Source organism: Podarcis tiliguerta, assembly GCF_965153285.1.
Source record: "Podarcis tiliguerta genome assembly, chromosome: 14".
Taxonomy (NCBI): Eukaryota; Metazoa; Chordata; class Lepidosauria; order Squamata; family Lacertidae; genus Podarcis; species Podarcis tiliguerta.
The window spans coordinates 26,832,872-26,852,904 of record NC_139547.1 but is presented as its reverse complement, the minus strand read 5'-3'; the positions used below and the strand labels follow the sequence as shown (position 1 = coordinate 26,852,904).

At 51.5% G+C, this 20,033-nt stretch overlaps 1 protein-coding gene across 1 annotated transcript; it reads right to left on the bottom strand.

The window, feature by feature from the left end:
• Positions 1 to 1,687: 1,687 nt before the first annotated feature.
• On the bottom strand, positions 1,688 to 19,455 carry SKOR1 (SKI family transcriptional corepressor 1; the record flags this gene model as incomplete). Its single annotated transcript, XM_083413938.1, has 8 exons — positions 1,688 to 2,106; positions 4,882 to 4,947; positions 6,323 to 6,397; positions 8,552 to 8,626; positions 10,102 to 10,173; positions 13,264 to 13,371; positions 14,019 to 14,118; positions 17,476 to 19,455. 8 exons carry the CDS (start codon positions 19,453 to 19,455, stop codon positions 2,009 to 2,011), a joined length of 2,574 nt encoding a protein of 857 aa, XP_083270064.1. The 3' UTR covers positions 1,688 to 2,008.
• Positions 19,456 to 20,033: the final 578 nt, after the last annotated feature.

The following is a 20,033-nucleotide window of genomic DNA, read 5'->3' as shown; positions in this document are numbered from 1 at the left end:
TGACCAGCATGACTAAGCCGCTTATGGAGAACCATAGCAGCGTACAGAAATGTTTACCTTCCCGCCGAAGCAGTACCTATTTATCTACTTGCACTCTGAGATGCTTTCAAACTACTGGGTTGGCAGGAGCAGGGACTGAGCAATGGGAGCTCACCCTGTCGCGCCAACCTTCTGATCAGCAAGCCCTAGGCTCTGTGGTTTAACCCACATCTATTGATCTAGATGTGTGCTAACTCAGTCTAAAGAAGACTCCTCTATTTGTGTTTAAACCTGCCCTTGATAGGAGGGCTGAAATCCTATTTGATCTTTACAGGAATCATAGAATTGTAGACTTGGAAAGGCCTCATCATCAAGTCCAACCTCCTGCAATGCAGGGATCACAGCTTAAGGAAGGACCTCAGCTCAGGGCAGGATTAGGTCCCAGATTCAATCCCTGGCAAGATTTCCAGGAAGGACTGGCAGAGACTCCTATCTGAAACTCTAGAGAGAGCTGCTGCCTGTCAGTGTGGACTCTACTGAGCTTGATGGACCATTGGTCTGGCTCAGTATTCAGCTTGAAACGTCAGGCTTCAAGCAGGGGTGCTGTCAAGGCAAGACTTTGGAGGAGTCTCCCGGCTACTTGAGCTGGAGGGCCCCGAAATGCCACAAGGAAGTGATGTGGAACCCTCGTGCCTCAAAAGAGGGGTCCCGCGTAAATTCACCAAGTCCAGCTAGGGATGCCAACTTGAATAAAAATTGGGGGAGGGCAGGTAAGCCCCACCCCACATAATCGATCACATGACGCAGTGCACACACAGTATTTGAATGGCAAGGCCCATCAATTGGGGGGGGGGGAGCTTGGCCCCCTCAAATATTTCATTGGGGGCCCGAAAACCCCTAGGTCTCTATGAGTCCAGCATCTAAAATGACCTCACAGCTCCACCGCTGCAAGGGAGCCTTAATTGATGATGAAAAACTGTTGCCCATATTTTGCAAAGAGAGAGACCATTTCAGATGCTCAGAACTTCGATCAGGTCTCTGCTCCCGCCCCCAATAATAAATCCATCACCGATCACGTGTGGCTTTTCGAAGTTCGCTGCTTTGTTCAAAAGTCGAATTTTATTAAACAAGAACCAAACAAAAACGGGGGGAAACAAAACCCAAAAACGAACACCTGACAAATTTTCTCCGGGAACAACTAGGGGGGCGGGGGGAGGAGAGTCTGTTCTGGGAGTGGCCGACGCTGGCGATGATTTGGGGGGGCGGGGGCGCCAGGCGTATGTCCCGATCGCCGGCCTCTGTCTTTAAAGTGCTGTTATACATCAACAGTTTACAAGAGATGATGGTCGAGGGGGCTGGGAACATAAATAAATATACAGAATAAATAAACCAGCAAATAAATAAATAAAGAATCGTAACGAATACTGGACGGGGGGAGTCGGGGAAATCACAGTACGCTTCTTCTATCCATTGCACATCGCCGCTTGGAAGCCCCCCTCCCCAGACCAAGTCTGTGCCAGGGTGGAGAGGCGTGGACCCAAAAAGTGGAAGAGGATGGAGAGAGAGAGAGAGAGAGGCGGAGGCCGGCCAAGGAACTGGGCGGAGGGGGCGCTGGTGTGACTCCCCTTCTCACACTCCCCCCCCCCAAGTCAAAGGAGCTCGCCTCCGCCCCCTCTCCCGCCTTCCTTACCCTCCACCCTCTCCGAGGTCTTTTCAGTCTGCCTGTGGTCCCGATGCCATCGGCGGAACAATCCGACGCAACCTCTATTTACACGACGGGGGCGGGGAATGGAGTGCAGGTCACTCCGGATTCTCTCGCCTGTCTTATTTACACAGCTCTGCTTCTTTCGACTCAGGCATGGCTTAGTGTCTCGCGGGCGTCCTCCCCGTCCAGGATTTCTTGAGTGTGAGTTTCTGTGGCACGCACGCCCCCCCCCCCACCCATCCCGCTTCCACGCTTCTCTAGCAGCGACGACTTCGGCCCCAGACTTTTGCGGGGAGGGAGGGCGCTGGATGTGGGGAGGGTCGCTCACTGGGGCAGCAAAGGAGGCTTGAAGGAACAGTTCCCGGTGCAGTGGCGGGGAGTCAGCATTTTGCAGGAGAAGTGATGCAGCGCGTCGTGGGCCTCTGTGGAGCCGGGTGCAGGCGAGAGGGAGGGAGGGAGAGAGAGAGAGAGAGAGAGAGAGAGAGAGAGAGAGAGAGAGAGAGAGAGAGTCAAAGGCAGTATACCGTAAGTCATCCCACATGTCAATCCCCCGCACCCCAACACTAATTTATCATCGGTGAAAACGGGGTGTAAAAATCCATGTTTTGGTTTTTTTGCTTTATTTCATAAAATTTATAGGCCGCTTGATTGCAAAAGCAAAAGGCAAACCTGAAAGCGGTTTACAAAAAATATAAAACAATGTAATTATCAATAAGAAAAACTAACAACAACCGTTTAAAAGTTTCACAAAGTTAAAACAACAATAGACTGCATTTCAGTGGGTTTGATTCTATGATTATGTGACTAAGCACAGATTAAAACTCCTTGACAGCTGAGTGGTGTTGTTGGGGGGGAATCTTGACACATTGGCTAGGCATCCTCAGAGCCAGAGATAATGCAATATGGGGTGGGGGGACCCTCTATCTTCCCAGATCTCTCTAAGCAACTGAGCATCCAGGAACCCCATTGCACACACCCTTAGGGCTCCAAACCCTTCAAGATCACAGCCAGGGAGGCTTAATCTTCTTGAGGTCCATGAAATCTGGGGGTAGAGCGGCTCCACCCTTGTCCTTCAGCCCAGACACTAAGATCTAGCTCTGAGGTTCCGTTCTGGCAGTTCCGTCACTGAGAGAAGTGAGGTTACAGGGAACGAGGCAGAGGGCCTCCTTGGTAGTGGCTCCTGCCCTGTGGAATGCCCTCCCACCAGATGTCAAACAGATAAACAATCATTTGACTTTCAAAAGACATCTGAAGACAGCCCTGTTATGGGAAGTTTTTTATGTTTGATGTTGTATTGCGTTTTAATTTGTTGAAAGTCGCCCAGAGTGACTGGGGGAACCCAGTTTGATGAGCAGCATATAAATAAGTTATTATTATTATTATTATTATTATTATTATTATTATTATCTTCATCATGGTCAACAACCATACATCCCTTTTAAATCTTACCTCTGGGTTTTATTAAAATTTTATTTATATTTTTATTGTTGTTATTATTAATAACCTGACTTGAAAATGTATCAAGCCACCCTCCCTCTCTGTATCTTCACCTCCATGACTGAAGGACGAGAAACCACAGAAACTTGGAAGGAGGAAAAAAGAGGCATAAATGCCTTATACTTTCTTAACAGGGGTAATCCTATATGTTGGTATAGGGCCAGCCTGGTGCCCTCCAGGAGTTTTTGACCGCAACTCAGCAGGCTGGGGCTGATGAGAGTTGTTGCTCAAAACACCTGGAGGCCACCAGGTTGGCAAAGACTGCTTGCCTAGACAAAAGCACACCTGCTGAGTTCAGTGGGGCTTTACTTCCAGGTAAGTGTTTAAGAGACTGTGGCCTTCAAATGTCACTGAAATCTGTGGCACTTGCTTCCGAGTAAATGTGCATAGAATGGAGCTGCTTATTGCCCAAATGAAATGAGCATTAGAAACAAGCTGACTGCCTGGATTGATTGATTGGCTGCATTTATATCCCAGCTTTCCTCCAATGAACTCAAGGTAGTGTACATGGTTTCCCAACCCCATTTAAACCTCACAACAACTCTGTGAGGTAGGTTAGGCAGTGTCTGGCCCAAGGTCACACAGTGAGCTTCATGTCCAAGTGGGGATTTGAACCCAGGTCCTAATCCAACGTTAGTTCCTTTGTGGTCTGTTCAAAGGGAGACAGAGACCACCAGTCTGTGAGGCACAATCTTGTGTATGGGACCTTTTCATTAGTCAAAGTGCCTCACAGACTGATGGTCTCTGTCTCCCTTTGAACAGACAGAATATTCTGCTCCAAACAAGCCCCTGAGCATAATCTGTGCCAGTGTGGTGCAGTGGTTAGAGTCCTGGACTAGGAGACCAGGGTTCATATCCTCACACACAGCCATGTAGGTCACCTTGGGCCAGTCACCATCTCTCAGCCTACCTTACCTTACAAGTTTGTTGTGAGGATAAAATGGGGAGGAGAACTATATTCTGCTTATGCTGGAAGCTGCCCAGGGTGGCTGGGGAAACCCAGTCAAATGGACGGGGTACAAATAATATTGTTGCTGCTGCTTCTGCTGCTGCTGTTGTTTTTGTTTGTCCAACTTTTAGGAGCAAAGGTGGGAGATAATTTAAATGGATCTGATGATGCTGACAATCTGATAATATACATATCAGTATACTCAAGATATCAGGGACGCAGGTGGCGCTGTGGGTTAAACCACAGAGCCTAGGACATGCCGATCAGAAGGTTGGCAGTTCAAATCCCTGTGACGGGGTGAGCTCCCGTTGTTCAGTCCCAGCTCCTGCCAACATAGCAGTTCTAAAGCATGTCAAAGTGCAAGTAGATAAATAGGTACCACTCCAGTGGGAAGGTAAATGGCATTTCCGTGCACTGCTCTGGTTTGCCAGAGCAGTGCACGGCTTAGTTATGCTGGCCACATGACCCAGAAGCTGTACGCCGGCTCCCTCGGCCAATAAAGCAAGATGAGTGCCGCAACCCCAGAATCAGCCACAACTGGACCTAATGGTCAGGGGTCCCTTTACCTTTACCTTTATACTCAAGATATTGCTGTTGCTATTGAATAACTACATTGATACTGATGAGGGGAGTCCCTCTGGTGAGACATTTTTGCAGAGACACGAAATTCTGACGATGCATAAAATACAGATGATACTGCCCCACCCAACCAGCAGTTTGAGGGAGAAGTTTCCCCGCATTTCCAACCAACCTTTTAGCTTCTGCTGAATGGCGTAGCGAGCTTTCCTTTCTTGGTCCAGCTCATTGCACAGGGTATCTGGAAAGAAAAGAGGAGAGTGGGTGGGTGGAGACTTGGGAGAGGGGATGAAAGGGTGTTTGATCCACACACAGCCTGTCTGGCCACACTGCCTTTCATCTCTCAAGGCCCCAATAATCTGCCTTCCTTTACACTGGTGTTTCCCAAACTTGGGTCACCAGCTGTTTTGGGACTACAACTCCCATCTTCCCTAGCTAGCGGGACCTATGGTTAGGGATGATGGGAACTGTAGTCCAAAAACTGTAGTCCAAGTATGGAAAACACTGCCTTACAATATGCTTTGACAGCCCAGCCGGAAAGGGGACAAGAATCCTGCCTTTCACTCGTGACCCTGAAAGAAAGTGAAAGGCAACAACTGTTGAAGTTTTTAAGGTGGCTGGAGAGAGGCTTTGCTAAGGCTTATTGTAGCAGCAAACAATTTGCAAATGGCTAACTTCTTGCAGCAAAAGCAATGCCATGTTGCTCTGGAAAAGGGTCTAGCTCAGCAGTCGAGCATCCTCCTTGCATGCAAAACATCCCAGATTCAATCCCCGTGGCATCTCCAGGTAGGACCAGGAAGTCCTCTGTCTAATAAACCTGGAGAGCCACTAGCAAGCAGTGTCAGCAAAACTGAACTAGTTGTATTCCCTCCCTGCCATTTTATTGTCATTGTTGCTATACACTGGAAATCAACAAAAATATATTTATATTAAAAACATCCCTGAGCTACATGATGATGGACCCATGGGCTGACTCTGCATATGAGTTTTAGGAGCTTAAAAAAAAGGTTGGAATGCGCACGTCTCTGACCCACAGCAATCCTGTGGAGGGGGGGGGGCGATCTGAAGCAAGTCTTGGAAACAAGCAGAAACACTTAGGTGGTCACATATTATTAGGAGCATCCTATTGTCTTAGACCTATTGGTCCCTCTAGCTCAGTATTGTCTACATGAGCTGGCAGAAGAAGAAGAAGAGGAGTTTGGATTTGATATCCCGCTTTATCACTACCCGAAGGAGTCTCAAAGCGGCTAACTGTCTCCTTTCCCTTCCTCCCCCACAAGAAACACTCTGTGAGGTGAGTGGGGCTGAGAGACTTCAGAGAAGCGTGACTAGCCCAAGGTCACCCAGCAGCTGCATGTGGAGGAGCGAAGACCCGAACCCGGTTCACCAGATTACGAGTCCACCGCTCTTAACCACTACACCACACTGGCTCTCCAGGGTCCCAGGCAGGGAGGCTCTGCCACTGAGCCACAATTCCACTATTATTTATCGTCGTCGTCATCCTTTAGCAAACAGAAAGAGAAGGGTGGCTTCTCCTAGTTTGGCTTTACTGACTAGCTCTGGCTTGGGTAATTATGGGGTACGAGAGGGAGGAGGAGGGAAAATCATGCCCGTACCCCGCACAATTTGCAGCTGCTGCACCATTTCTTCGCGGTAGGCCAGTTCCCTCTTCATCTGGTCTTGAAAGTTATCTGTGGGGTTTAAAAAGGGACCTGTTACTCCCGCGAAAAAAGGAAATCCGGCGAAGGGAATATATACAAACGTTGTTCCCGCGCTTCTGAATGTATCAGTCCGGATTAAGTGCAGACCCCCGCCACAATCCAAAAGACACAGAAACAATTTCAGACATGCTTTTTCGTTTATAGGTTTTCATTTAAACTGGCTTCTTTTTTTCCGTTTAAAAGTGCAAAGGCACTCCCCTTCCATACACAGTGGTACTCCGGTTTGTATTAATCTGGATTAATTGGTAGTTTCCTTTCCCCGCCCCGCCCCGCTTCTCCCACAATCAGAAAAACAATTTCAAGGGTGTCTTTTCGTTTAATCCCCCATCCCTATTTCAACGTTTATTTTTCAGGGACAAACACTCCCGTATTAATCCGGATTAACTCGTGGGGTTTACTCGCACAATCAATCAAGAATACAGAGAAAGCATTTCAGAGGCGCTTTTTCTTCTAATTCCGGGTTCTTTCTCGCTCTGAGCTCCCCCGCTGTCCTTTAAAGGAATCTTGGCGTCTGACCTCTCTTAAAAGACAATGTGTGAAGCGGGGCGGAGGAGCAGCCGCTCTTGTAAACAAGCGAACAGTTTTGAAAGCGGTTGGGAAGACAAAAGCTAAGGAGGTCTGGGCGACCTTGAAGACCGGCTCCAAATCCAGCCCCCCCTCCTCTGCCCGAGATCTTTGGCTGCTCCTTTCTCCGCCCCCGCCCAACTAGGCTTGAAAAGTTGGAGAAAAGTCGGGGTGGCGTATCTAATAGTCGCACCCGCCTTGCAGCGACCTCGCTGTAGGAGTCCGCAACCCGAATCAAACACCCTTCGAAATGCATGGACTGAGTGACACTTCCTCCATCTTTAAGATCTCTCAAACAGAATAATTGAGGGGCGATGTATGAATGGAGGGATACCCGCTCCACCTGCATGAAAATTGATTTTCAGTCCTTTTGCTATATTATTATTATTATTATTATTATTATTATTATTTTCCTCCCTTCATCGTAGCAGTTAACAATAATTTTAAACCTCATAATTATAACGAGTTTGAAATTGTTTACGCTCCTAATTTATGAGGATAGGAGCGGTCCTGCTATTTTAGAGGGCAGGACAAGATTTAATTCCAGTTCAGCTACAGATTAAACACCCGACGATGATGACGCCCTCCACCCCCTTCAATAATATCGATATCTCGGTTACTCCGGAATGAGTCAAATTAATTTCCATGGAACCCCTTCCTAGCACTGAGGGCGTTTCATGGGAATTACTCCCAGGTAAAGAGGATTGTGGGAATGAATGGAAGAGGAGATTCCTTTCTCTCCCCCCCCCCAATTCCCCCTGCCTTTCGGGGTGGGAAGTTCAGGTACCTCCAAAGAATCCGCCTTACAGATACAGCAGTTCGGCTCCAAACCATTCGAGCCAAGCAGAAACTCTGCAAAGGCGCGAATGAGTTAACCTATAAATTAGCAAATTAATAATCGATCGGCTGCTTCAGCCGCGGCAAGAGCGCGGAATATCAGATATCAATTCCTGGCGCCTTCAATTGGCTGAAGCGTTTTAATTTCTGCTTTCCAACTAAACTACGATTTCCCCTAAAGATGCTGAGAGCTTGCCGGTCAGCTCGGTGTTATTTGGACCGGACTTGGAAAGGGTTGCGCTCAACTGCAAAGTGCAGGCAAAGACCCGTTTGGGCAAGTAAGCCAGCGCCTATCCCAATGCAAACTTCGCAAGTGAACCCCGCATTTAGTCTTCAAAACCCGCAACTAAATCTTATTAGGACCGACCGAAAGGTTACAAAACAGTGGCAAGCTTCCGTGTTCTCCAGAACTCTTCATCAGGTACAATGCAAGATTGCCTGATGAAGAATTCTGGAGAGCTCCAAAGCTTCCGCACTCTTTCCTAAAATGTTCGTTGTTCCTAATAAAGGTATCGCCCTATTTGTGGATTTTAGAGGTTTCTTTGCTTTCCCTGATGGACCAACGTGTCTCCCTTGGCCTTTTGCGTACATTTTAATCGGATGGTCAACAATCCATTAATTGCAATCCGCTTCCTGCAATTTCGCCCTTATAAAATGTTTTATTTGCAATCGTTGTAGAAACAGCGGCCCTTTACAGAGACTTAAGGAAGGCGGTGGATATACCTTTCAGACTTTGGAATTCCCGTTCCAGTTTTTTCCTCAGCTCCATTTGCTCCATGAGGAGTTTTTGCAACTCATCTGTGAAGAAAAGAATATTGGGTTGAGCCCAGAGGGAGAGTCGGGGTAGGTGGACCCCAATCCTCTCGCTCCCCCATGGGGAATCATATAATTGTAGAGCTGGAAGGAACCTCAAGGGTCATCTAGTCCAACCCTAATATAAGAGATTTTATTAGAGAAAAAGAGAGAGAGAGGGAGATTGACAGCTAGGGCATTTAAATTCGTCAAAAAGCTATTCTATTAATTTCGGGTTGTTGCTATTTTAAAAGAAAATAAAATCAAAACAAATACACCAATGCATCTTCATCACCAGCGCAATCCAACGCCTGTTTACTCAGAACTAAGCGGGCTTCCTTGAACCCAAGCTGCAAATCTGGGCTGGGGAGGTAAAGATCCTCCTTCCAGATGCGCCCTGACCCGGTGAGGAACCACCCATCTCACTCTCCTGCTCGGATACTGACAAAAGACCCTTTAAATCTCTCCATTCCATAGCACAGCAGAAACCCATAGCGAGGCTGTCAATGCGCATTATGAACGGGCTCCCCCCGCCGCCGCCGCCCCAGAGATGGATAGATAGATCTAGAAATTAGGTTCGATGGGCCACAGATCTCGAGGAATCGCTGCTAATACGTCCCTCTCAAATCTACATTAAGACAGGCAGGCGAGCCAACAGGGTCTCCTGACCTAGAAACGTGAATGAAAAAAACGGGGGGGGGGGAGTTAGCGAAATGCGGGAGGGAGCGCGTTTGCTTCATCTGGTGACTGAAGAGCGAGGGAGACGTTTGGGCTACGGAGTGTAGACAAGAGAGACTGGATGTAGGCAGACGACGGGAAAAGAGAGTTTGTGTAAATAACAGGGCATGTATTTAATAAGAAAAGAAGAGCTACAGTCTCTCCCCGGTCTGGTGCCCGGTCAGTTGGTTAATGTAAGAGGAATCTGCTGGATCAGGCCCATCTAGTCCAGCATCCTGATCTCACAATTGCCAACCAGATGGGAAACCCGCAAGCAGGATCTAACCCTAAGAGCCCTCTCCCTTCCTCTGCTTTCCAGCAACTGGGATGCAGAAGCATTGTTGCCTCCAACTGTGGAGGAAGAATATAGTCATTGTGGCTGGCAGTCACCGATTAGCCCTCTCCTCCATGAATTTATCCAGTCCTCTTTAAAGCCATCTAGGTTGGTGACCTTCACTTCCTCCAGTGGCAGTGAGTTCCACAGTTTAACTGCAGGCTGCGCGAAGAAGCACTTCGGTTGGACTCCAGCAGGCTGGGGCTGATGGGAGCTGTAGTCCAACAACATCGAGAGGGCACCAGGGTAGGGGGAAACTGAGCTAGAAGATAACAGGGAGGAGGTCCGTGGGGAGAATCGCTGTGGATTAGCCCTTTGTGAAAGTTATCCTTAGATGCTTCCCACTGTCCTCGACCTTCTTTGCGCAGGCCCCGCTCCTCTCCCCGCCCCCTTCCCTTGTCCAGCAAAACCACCAAAAAGGCGCTCTTACCTCTGGCGAGGTTCCCAATATCTTTCTCCCCCAGTTGAGTCCCGGTGACGTCAATGCTGACCACCTCGTCTCCTGTGCCCAGGAAAGAGGAAAGGCAAAGGGTGAGAGCTGATTCCGCCCCCCAAAAAAACGCACACACACCCTGGCAAGGGCACGAGAGGAGCCAAATGTAGGGGAACCCCCCCCCCCCCATCATCTGTCCTTGGAGGGCACTAGCAATGGACAGCTTGGAGGAAACAAAAGTAGAGATGCTGTTGGTGGAGATTATCATACATTTGATAATCAAAGTTACTCTGAGACTCTTGAGTCCTTCTCGACATTTGTGCACGTGTTGAAAGAAAAGAACCCGATCGTCCCTCCAATATCACGCGATGACATGAACGTGTGGACGGGCCGGCATTGGCCTAACAGCAAGAGCTTCGCGTAACCTGTCAGGTCTCAGACACCAGGCAGAGCCAGTTCAGGCATTCAAGAGCAGAGCTGTCAAGTGATGCTCACGCACGTGTGAACTCAGCCTTCCTAGCACTGCCATCGCTTCCAGGCACACCGTGCTTGCACCCGGTCGCTAACATCTCCCCTGGGACCTGCTAGGCTTGTCGTACCTCCTTTTTACCTACTCTATATATTACAGTATAGAGCCTTAAAGCGTGTAACAGCTGATTTTAGAAGTCTGGCACAAACCCGGCAGAACTGGGAGCACATTTACTGGACACTTTAGTCCTCGTCTGAAAAAAATGGGCATAATGGCGACATCTCTCCCACACCGCTAGTCACACGACCAAACGTAACAAAGATGGCTTTGATTAGGCGAAAGTGGCATACGGCTTAGAAATCCCATCCACCTCCTTCCTTGCAGACTCAGTTTGCGCTCAGCATCAGCCCTACACACCACCCGACCATAGGCACGTGTGAATGGCCGTTCACAGATCTAAAAGCCACCCAGAAGATTTGCATACTGCGCCAAACGCTGGGTGCTACTAATTGCATATTCAGGTTAGACAATGCAAAGGACCTGCGTTCTCACGTCAACCAGACCGCAGCTTAAGCGGTTTCCGGGTCCTTGGGGTGGGACCCTAAGGTGTACTCAGTCGGAGAGTAAGCCCCGCCGAGTCCAATGGCTTCCTCATTGGCACCTTTCATTTAAGGTGGGGGGCGATTTCCAAAGAAGCCCACAGACAGTCCCGGGACTGGCTCTCGAGTAAATCGGGCTGCTGTTGCAAAGGGGCTGAGAAAGACTCTGGCAGGAGAAAGCGTCGAAACAGCCCCGCGAGGGGATCCAGGTGTCGCCCTCCTGAATTAACTACCGACTGAAAATTTCAAGAGGGCGGTTTGGCTGGGGGTGGGGGCCAGAGCAGCCGCCGCCCTTGAATGGAAACGAAGCGGTTTCTTCCCAGCCAAATCCCGCTGCTCCTTTGCGCGGAAAATTTATCACCGAAATTACAGAGAAGCGTGGAAGGTGTCGGGAAGGGAGACAGCGAGGAGTCCCAGCCCCCCTTCCCCCGTTTAAGGAGGCCTTGATTTGTAACATCTCGCTATACCGTCGCCATTCCTTCGTTCTCTCTCTCTTCCTAACTTCAGCTTTAAATATTTATTTACCATGTATTGGAGGGGACGGGGAGCAAACCTCTCACTGAGATCTCCAATACATCTGGCGCTTCTTCTCCCCTTTTAAACTGGGAGGGCTGCCTTATATTATTTAACTACGGTCCAATAGATCAGTTCTGAAAAAAAGATGAACCGTGCTCACATGGGCGTAGCCAAGCGGGGGGCAGGGGGCAGTTGCCCACCCCCAAATCAAGTAAATCAATAAAAATATTTAACTAACTGTGGTTCTGCCCCCCTAAGATAAAGCCCCCCTCCCAATAAATCCTGGCTCATGTTTTTCCCTCCTCCGCCACACGCAGGTTTACTTCCGAGAAGTTTCATTGGTGCTACATTACACATTGAACTTTAGACCGAAGCCCTGGGACGGATGGAGTTATATACCCATCGAAGTAGCCCTAAACAGCCTTGGCCAACCTGGCGACCCCCCGCCCCCCAACTGATTTCAACTACAACTTCCATCAGTTCCAGCATTATATAGCTCTGCTGGGTGGCGGGGTTCAAAGCAGCTGAAGTTGTTAAGAAGACCGGGGACCCCATGATTTACTTGGGAAGTCAATATTAGCCACTACTGACACGAAGGGTTGTTTCCAATGCCAGTTCGACTCAAGAGTTGACCCACTGGAATTAATGAGCATGGCTAACTTTGGTCCATTCATCTCAGTGTCTCTGCTGTGCGTAGTAGGACTTCGTTGAATACAGCTCCTAAGTTAACACTCCTTTCACTGCCACTGAGTACATAGTAAAAATGCTTCCGCTCACAGCTATTTCTCTCCCAGTCCGTTAACAGAATATGAGTGGGAACTACTGCAAAGTTTTCACTTACAAACCCCATATGCGTGTACAGAGGCTCAGTGAAACCTCTGGCCAGAACAGGACTCATAGCAGACCCGGTAGTCTTGATGCTCCCTTTTATCCTAAGTTTGTGGTCGTCTTAGTGCAGCCAGATGTTTCGGTCAAAGAGTCCCGCCATGACTGCTTGAGGATGGTGGGACTTGAAGTCCAAAACATCTGGAGAGGATCAAGCCCAGAAAGGCTGTTTTAGGGGCTTTAACTCCAGAAGCCCCAGCAAATCTAGGCACCGAGTCTTTCGCTAATAATCAGCATCAACCAACCCTACTCTTCCAGTTGTGAAGGAATTTATTATTATCTCGGTCAATGAAAACAGGGATGACAATGAGGGCACATCCTCAGCGAATTTTGGCCACCAGGAAGTTTCCTTTGGTTGAAGGTGAACCTGACCATTAGCCAACTGGCCTGGCCGGATGGCTAAGCACCTCCAAGAGCAGGGGGCACAGCCTGGAATCCTCTGATCCACCTCCTATGCGCCGCTGCTTCTGCAGGGTAGGTCTCCGAGGCAAGAGGGCCTTTAAGAACACCTTTGCTAACCTGGTGTCCTCCAGTTGTTTTGGATTGCAACTCACATCAGCCCCAGCCAGCAGGGCCGTAGGAAGTTGGGGAGGTGATGCAGCCCACAAAACCTGGAGGCCACCAAGTTGGGAAAGGGCTGGTTTCAGGGCCGCCCACCCTCCTTTTTCCAAAGTCAGCACATCATTTTACCTCGGTCGGTGTGGGCTGGGCTGGGCTGAGAGACGCTCCTTTGGTTCTGATAGGATTTCTTGCTCTCCAAATCCTCAGCTGTCGAATGATTGTCTTCTTTATCTGGTTCTTAGAGCGAATAAACCGATTTTGCAGCACAGGCAACGAAAGTATGAGCCTGATATATCCTTAATTACATAATTAAGGACAAAGTCCTCGTTAAAGCCTTCTTAGGGGACAGCCTAATCGCCTTGCTGAGGAAAGGAGCTTGCTCCTTGGGAAGCTTTTATCCCACCAGTTTTCTAACCACCACCCCCCCTCCACCGACTCCTTCCTCAAGCAGCGTTCCCAGCTGCCCTCCTTCTATGGGGTGGGGGTGGGCGCGCGGCGTCGGCTGCTCTTCAAAGAAGTGGGCTTTGCAGAGTCTCTCCTTTGGAGAGTTGAAAACATTGCAATACCCCCGGACCCCCGGAAAGAGCATGCTTGATTAAACGCCTGCAGGGCGCAGTCTATTTTCTCCCTCCCCCCCCCCCCACCCCACAAATAAATAAATAAAGCCAATAGCAATATTAGACAAACAATACTGGCAGGTGAAAGTTTTTTTTTTAAAAAAAAATGACCCCTGGTTTATTTGAAACGTCTGGCCAAATATTACTTTTTTAAGGAAGTGGAAACGTTTTGACATCAATTTAGGCAATTATTAAGACTTTTGGCATCAAACAAAAATCCCGCCCCTGATGCTTCAAAGTATCTCTAGGCACGTGGTTCATACTTACCATTCCTCTCCGGAGTGCAGAGGTAAGGGGTTGTCTGTGGGCCCAGAGGGGTGCTGGCTTTGAGAGCTTGCGACCGATCCTCTCTGTCTTGCGGATACACCTGTGAAAGAAACAGCGCAACAGTTACATTTATTATTATTTTTCCTACGCTACGCTGTTTATTTTTTATTCTATTTGTTAATTAAAGTTATGCCGCCGGGGGAAAATCTCTCTGAAAGCAAATAAGTGAGACCCTCCCCCCCCCCCCAAAAAAAGCGTTCCAAACGCTGCCAAATTGGAAACTCTTCGTTGTCCCCCGCCCAGCTTTTCCGAAAACAAGACCCCGCTCCAGCTCAACTCAGAAAACTATTTGTCCATTGGGGAGAAGGAAAGGAGTGGGGGGTTTTCGGCGGCTGTGTGTGTAAAAGGTCTCTTGTCCAGCACAGAAAAAAGCCACTTCGGCTGCGATTTTCTTAGAGGTATATTTATTGGGGACGGTAGAGGAAAATTAGCCCCCTTCTAAGTCAGCCTTGGAACTCAAGAGTTTTTCAAAGCCTGCAAGCTTCTCTCCCCTCTGACCAGCCCCCCGCCCCCGGCATCACCCCCACCTTCCCTTTCTCAGCTCCTCAAATCTAGCAGTACTTTAATTCTATCAGCTTCAGCCAATAGATCCGGGGGTGGGGGGAGTGACGACTCTTCCTAGGTAATCCGTGTCCTTATAGTCCCCAGGGGTCGTGCCTGAAACACTTCGTGTCCAAAGAGTGTGGCGGAGTGGACCCAGGAAGCTGTGGGGGTGGGTGGGGGTGGATTTAGGGAGGATTCATGCTGGTGATCCAGTCCCATATGAGGTAGTTAAAATGGGGGGGGGGGAGAGGGAGAGAGAGACCTACTTCCTAATATTGAAAGGAGAACTCTCCTTTTCAGCTAAGCGAGACACCGCTCTCCTCCCACCCCACAGAAAGCGGGCTGGGGGGGGGGAGTCGTCGCCGCTATGGCAGTCCCTTGACCCCTACCCGTATTGTATTATCTCGATTAGCGTCCCCTCGCTTATTCCTAGCGTCGATAACGCTCCCTCTTGTCAACTGTTTTGCGCGGGATGAGGACTAGAAACTTGCGTTGCCTCGCTCCAGGCGCATAGCCGATCCACACTGCGCTCCGACTTTTAGGGTCTTTGCAAGTGGCTCAGTTCATACAACAGCGGGCCAGTCACTGCCTTCACTCAGCCAAGTCTACCTCACAGGGTTGTTGTTGGCATTAAATGGGGGGGGGGGGGGAGAACCATGTACCACACCTGGAGCCCCTTGGAGGAAAAGGTGCGCCAGAAACGCGGTAAATAAAATACCAATGATTTAAAAACTCTCTGTGGGGAGAGTGCTTCCTTCCCAAATCCATTTGATTCGAAACGTCTTTCCAAACGCTGCCTCGGTGCGCCCCTTTGGCTGTTGCCGGAGCAACCTGGTTCAAAGCCACCGCCTCTGCCGTAGAGAAATTGGGGCGGGCGAGGCAAGTCCTCTGGGCTTCTTATTAATTAGATGCCTGCTATGGCATCTGCCCCTCGATTCCGGGAGAGATGGGGCCCACCAGCCGGTCTTCCGACGTACGGAAGCAGCTTTAACCCAACTCCCAACCTTAGCGGCGCTGCGAGCTGGGATCTGTCCACGGTGCTGAAGACAGCGCAAGGGCAGCGCGGTGCTTTCGCTGCATTTGCGGTCTTTTGGCAACGGGTGGGATGCAGACTTTCAAATCAGAGCCATAAATTAACGGAACTAGAAAGGTTTGGACACTTCGGCAGCGATCAGGGTCAACCCACCGCCTTCTCCCAGCCCAGGCAGGTACAGTCATGGAGAATAGTATCACGTGGTTCAGGACTGGACTGGCTCAAGCCTCTACGCCCACGGATATCCCACCAATGCGTTATTAAGAGTGCATAGATAGGAGGGTCTCACTAACTTGTGCTGAGTTTGTCCAGGGACATGGAAAGCTGTTTCATACCAAGTCAGGTCATTGACTCATCTAGCTCATCTAGCTCCGTATTACCTACACTGACTGGCAGCGGCTCTCCAGGGTTGAGAAACGGGGATCTCTCCTAGCTTTACCTGGAGGTCCCGGAATTCAACCTGAGACCTTCTGCATGCAAACCAGGTCTTCTAAACTACCCCTGAGCTACGGCCCGGCCTTACTCCTCAAAATGTGGGAAGTAATTTGCAACTAAAGTGGGGTTACTTGGTCCAGCATCCTTTCCTTGCCTGACCTGTCTTTTTAAAAAAATATTAATAATTCCACAACCTACTTCAGCAGATAAAAAAACACAAAACTTTGAAACATCTCAGACTTCTTTTCAATCTGAAACTGAAAGCCATTCGGTCGCACGCAATTAAGTTTTACTCAGAGTAGACCCGTTGAAATGAATGGACCTATGTTAGTCGTGTTCATTAATTTTCATGGGTTTGCTCTGACGAGGACTGGTGCTGGATCCAACCATTAGTTTCTGACCTCCTTCCTCTCTCCCTTGGAAGAGTCTCCCCGCATCCCAGTCTCCCCCAGGCGACTTTTATCCGAGTTCAGTAAAACCTTGCGCTCTTGCAGGGTCAGATTAAGAGGCCCTTAGCATTTAGAAGATTATGATGCACCCCTCCAGTCTAGTATGTTTTATATTTATATTTTATTTATATTTTATATTTTATTCAGAATAAAAACACTAAAAGCGGGCGAAGTGCGCGTAGTGGGATGAAAGAAAGTCTAACAAAGTTATGATTTTCCCCGACCACAGAAAACCAATTCGGTGCATTTTTTAAAAAAAATCAAATGTCAAATTCTTAAAAATAAAATAAAATATCGGTTTGTGAGCGTGTGTCCTTGTTCTGCTGGCGCCCCAAGCACGTGCTTAGTCTGCCTATTGGGAAATCCAGATCTGCACTCGCGAGCAAAACCTCGGAGCTCAGGGTCACTCTTTCCTCTTACTCTTGGTCTTCTAGACCAGGGATGACTCAGACTCCCAACTGTTTAACAAACTACAAACGGTCCGTCTTCCCACCCTCCTTCTTCTAAGTAATGCCTGCTTATATCAAGTAACGGGGTGGAGGAGGGCAGGGGATCCTTATTGGGCAGGACTGCAAGCTCCCGTCTGATGAGGAACATGCATTGCTGGGCTGAGCCTGGGCTCCCAGCCTCCCTATTTCTTAGCCACTATTTTGCGCAAAGGTTATGGAAAATCAGCAAGAATAACGAAGTAGAAGGTCCCACAAGCCCGAGGTCCTGTCCTAAACCATCCACCCACCTGCATCTGGCGGCCACGGCTGGGAGAAAGTCTCTCAATAACACCCCCTGCCGCGCGAGCGACCTCCCACTCCGGCGCTGAAGAGCCGCCCAGACCTAGTTCTGAGCGACTCACGCTCTCTCCATCGTGGTGGAATTCGGGGCGAGGACGGGAGGGACCCTTTGCCCCCACCCCGCTTCCCCATATCACCCCTCTTCGCACCTCATAGCCGCCCCTGCTATTGCTCCTGGCCGGGGGGCTCCCATCGGGCTCCAGGGCCTTCTCCGCAGGCTTCTCCGCGGCCGTCAGGACGCCGACGCTGCCAACGGCTGCAAGAGGCTCCTCGGTCTCGGTCAAGAGAAGCTGCTGGGGCGGAGAGGCTTCCTCGGCTTCCTCGACGGGCACCTCTTCCTCGTCCTCGTCCTCGGGAAAGCGGTTGGATTCGACGTCCACCTCGGGCTCGTCCACCGTGTCGTTGCCCGGAGAGAGGGAGCGGTAGCTGGAGCTACCCTCGCTGAGGAAGTCCGGTGAGAGGTAGCCCGGGCAGCCGGTGGGGCCTCCGTAGGCCTCGCGGGTCCCGTAGAGCTTGGCTATGCTCTCCGCGTCTTTCACGACGGGGCGGAAGGCCGACAGGTAGCTGCCTTTCCTGGGCAGGGGCAGCGGGGGCAGCAAGGCTTCGTCCCCGGAGCGCTCCTCCTCCCCGACGGCCGCAGCTCTGGAGAGGGCGCTGGAGCAGCGCTCGCCGTCGGCGGCCCCGGAGCCCGAGCCTTCCTGTGGGGTGGCGCTGCTGCGCTCGCTGCCCGACGGCTCCGACCCTTCCAACTCCACGTGGCCGTGGCTCCGCAGGCCCAGAGGCTCTACTGCGGCAGCTGCGGCGGCTGCGGCCGCGGCCACAACAACCGCCGTGGCGGCTGCCTTGGCCTGGCTCTGGGCCGGGTAGGGCGGCACCGGGAGGCTCCCGGAGGCCGGCCAGAACATGGGGAAGGACGGGTAGACTCCGCTGTCCTTAGCCGAGCCTCCCGGCTGCTGCTGAGGCTGGGGCGGGTGGGGGTGCGGCGGCCCCCAAAACATGCCCTGCGGCAAAGCACCGGCTTTGACCTGGTCGCCTCCTCCGGCGCCTCCCAGGGAATCGTCCTGCTTTTTGGGGCACAGCCCGAAGGCGGCGGCGGGGAAGCCGTAGGGGGGCGGGAAGAGAGGCGGCGGCAGCTTCTGCAGCATCCCGAAGCCCTTGCTGGGCACCGGGATGACCGGGTAGCTGCGCACGGCGGCGGCCGGCCCGTGCGCCCCCGCGGGCAAGCCCAGCCCGCCGCGCTCCCCGGGCTGCTCCTCGGCGCCGCTGCAGCGCAGGCTCTTGTGCACCGGGGGCAGGTCTGTGGAGGAGGGCGGCGGCGGGTGAAGGGCGCTCTTGGCCGCGTGGGAGGCGCTTCCACCGCCACCGCCGCCGCCCGCCCCGTGTAAGGAGAAGGTCCGCTTGCGAGTGCCGCCGTTGAACATGGCCTTGACGTCCTCCCAGGCGTGGCTGAGGTCGTCGGTGGCCGTCTTGTCGCTGAGCTTGAGGTGGCGGCGCCAGGAGTTGAAGTTGGCGGCGTCGGGCTGCGTGTACTTGGCCTCGGGGGTGCGGTGGGAGTGGAAGATGAACTTGTTGGGCGAGAAGTACATGCTGCAGTAGCTGCACTTGATGCACTTGGCCCGCGAGCTGTTGTAGCGGGCCGGGATGAAGCTGCCGCGCGAGCCCCAGGCGCACTCGTGCACCACGTCGAAGGCGAAGTTCTCCGGCAGCTTGGGCGGCTTGTGCTCGCCCAGGAAGGACTTGCAAAGGCGCTCGGCTTCCCGCTTGGTGATCATGCCGCAGCGCCGCGACGAGATGGGCATGGCGCCGGCCCGACGGAGGATCTCCAGCTGCACCGGGGTGCACTGCACGCAGGTGATCCCCAGCGCGACCCGACGGTTGTGGATCTCATTGTAGCTGTAGTTCTTGAGCAGCGTGTTGGAGATCTGCGCCAGGCACAGGCGCTCCTGCCCGTCGATGACGAGCGACACGATGGGCACGCCGTACAAGGAGGTCTCCCCGACTTGGTTGGGCTTCAGGGGGCTGGCGCCCGAGTAAGGCTGCAGCTCCTGCTTGGAGTGGGGCGAGGAGGAGGAGGAGGAGCCAGAGTCTCTCCCAGTTCCCAGCTGACTGGCGGCGGCCAGCGACTCCATCTCCCCCCCAGACGGCCGAGCTCCTGCGAAGGAAGAAGGAGAAGAAGAAGAAGAAGCACTCAGGACGGGAGGAGGCTGCCAACATTTTCTTACGAAGTGGTGGGGTGGCGGCGAGGAGGGGGAAGCCGCGGCTTGGGGAGGGGGCTGGGCGGGGGAGAACCGACCCCCAGAAGCCCAGAGGCTCGCCGTCGAGGCAAGAGCCGTCGCCGGAAAGAAATGAGGACAGACCCAAGTTCACCGACAGCCGGGCCCAGTCGATCCAGCCGGGCGAAAAACTCCTTTGGGTGGGTGGCGGGGGGAGCACGTCTCTGCACCCGCCCCTCCCTTCCTGCTTCCTTTTAGGCGAGGGAAATGGGGGTTCCTTCTTGACCCTCTATTGGAAATTGTTGGAGCCTGGGAACCCCATCAAACTCCATCGCCGCCACCCCTGGAACGAGACATTTCGAAACCCCACAAATATTGGGAAAGAAACAAACGTTGCTTGTTGTTTTTAGAAAGACAGACACACACACACAACCATGGTGGAGCCTGAGGCTAAACACTGCCCTGGCTGGGGTTTCAGGGGTTGTTTACAGTGA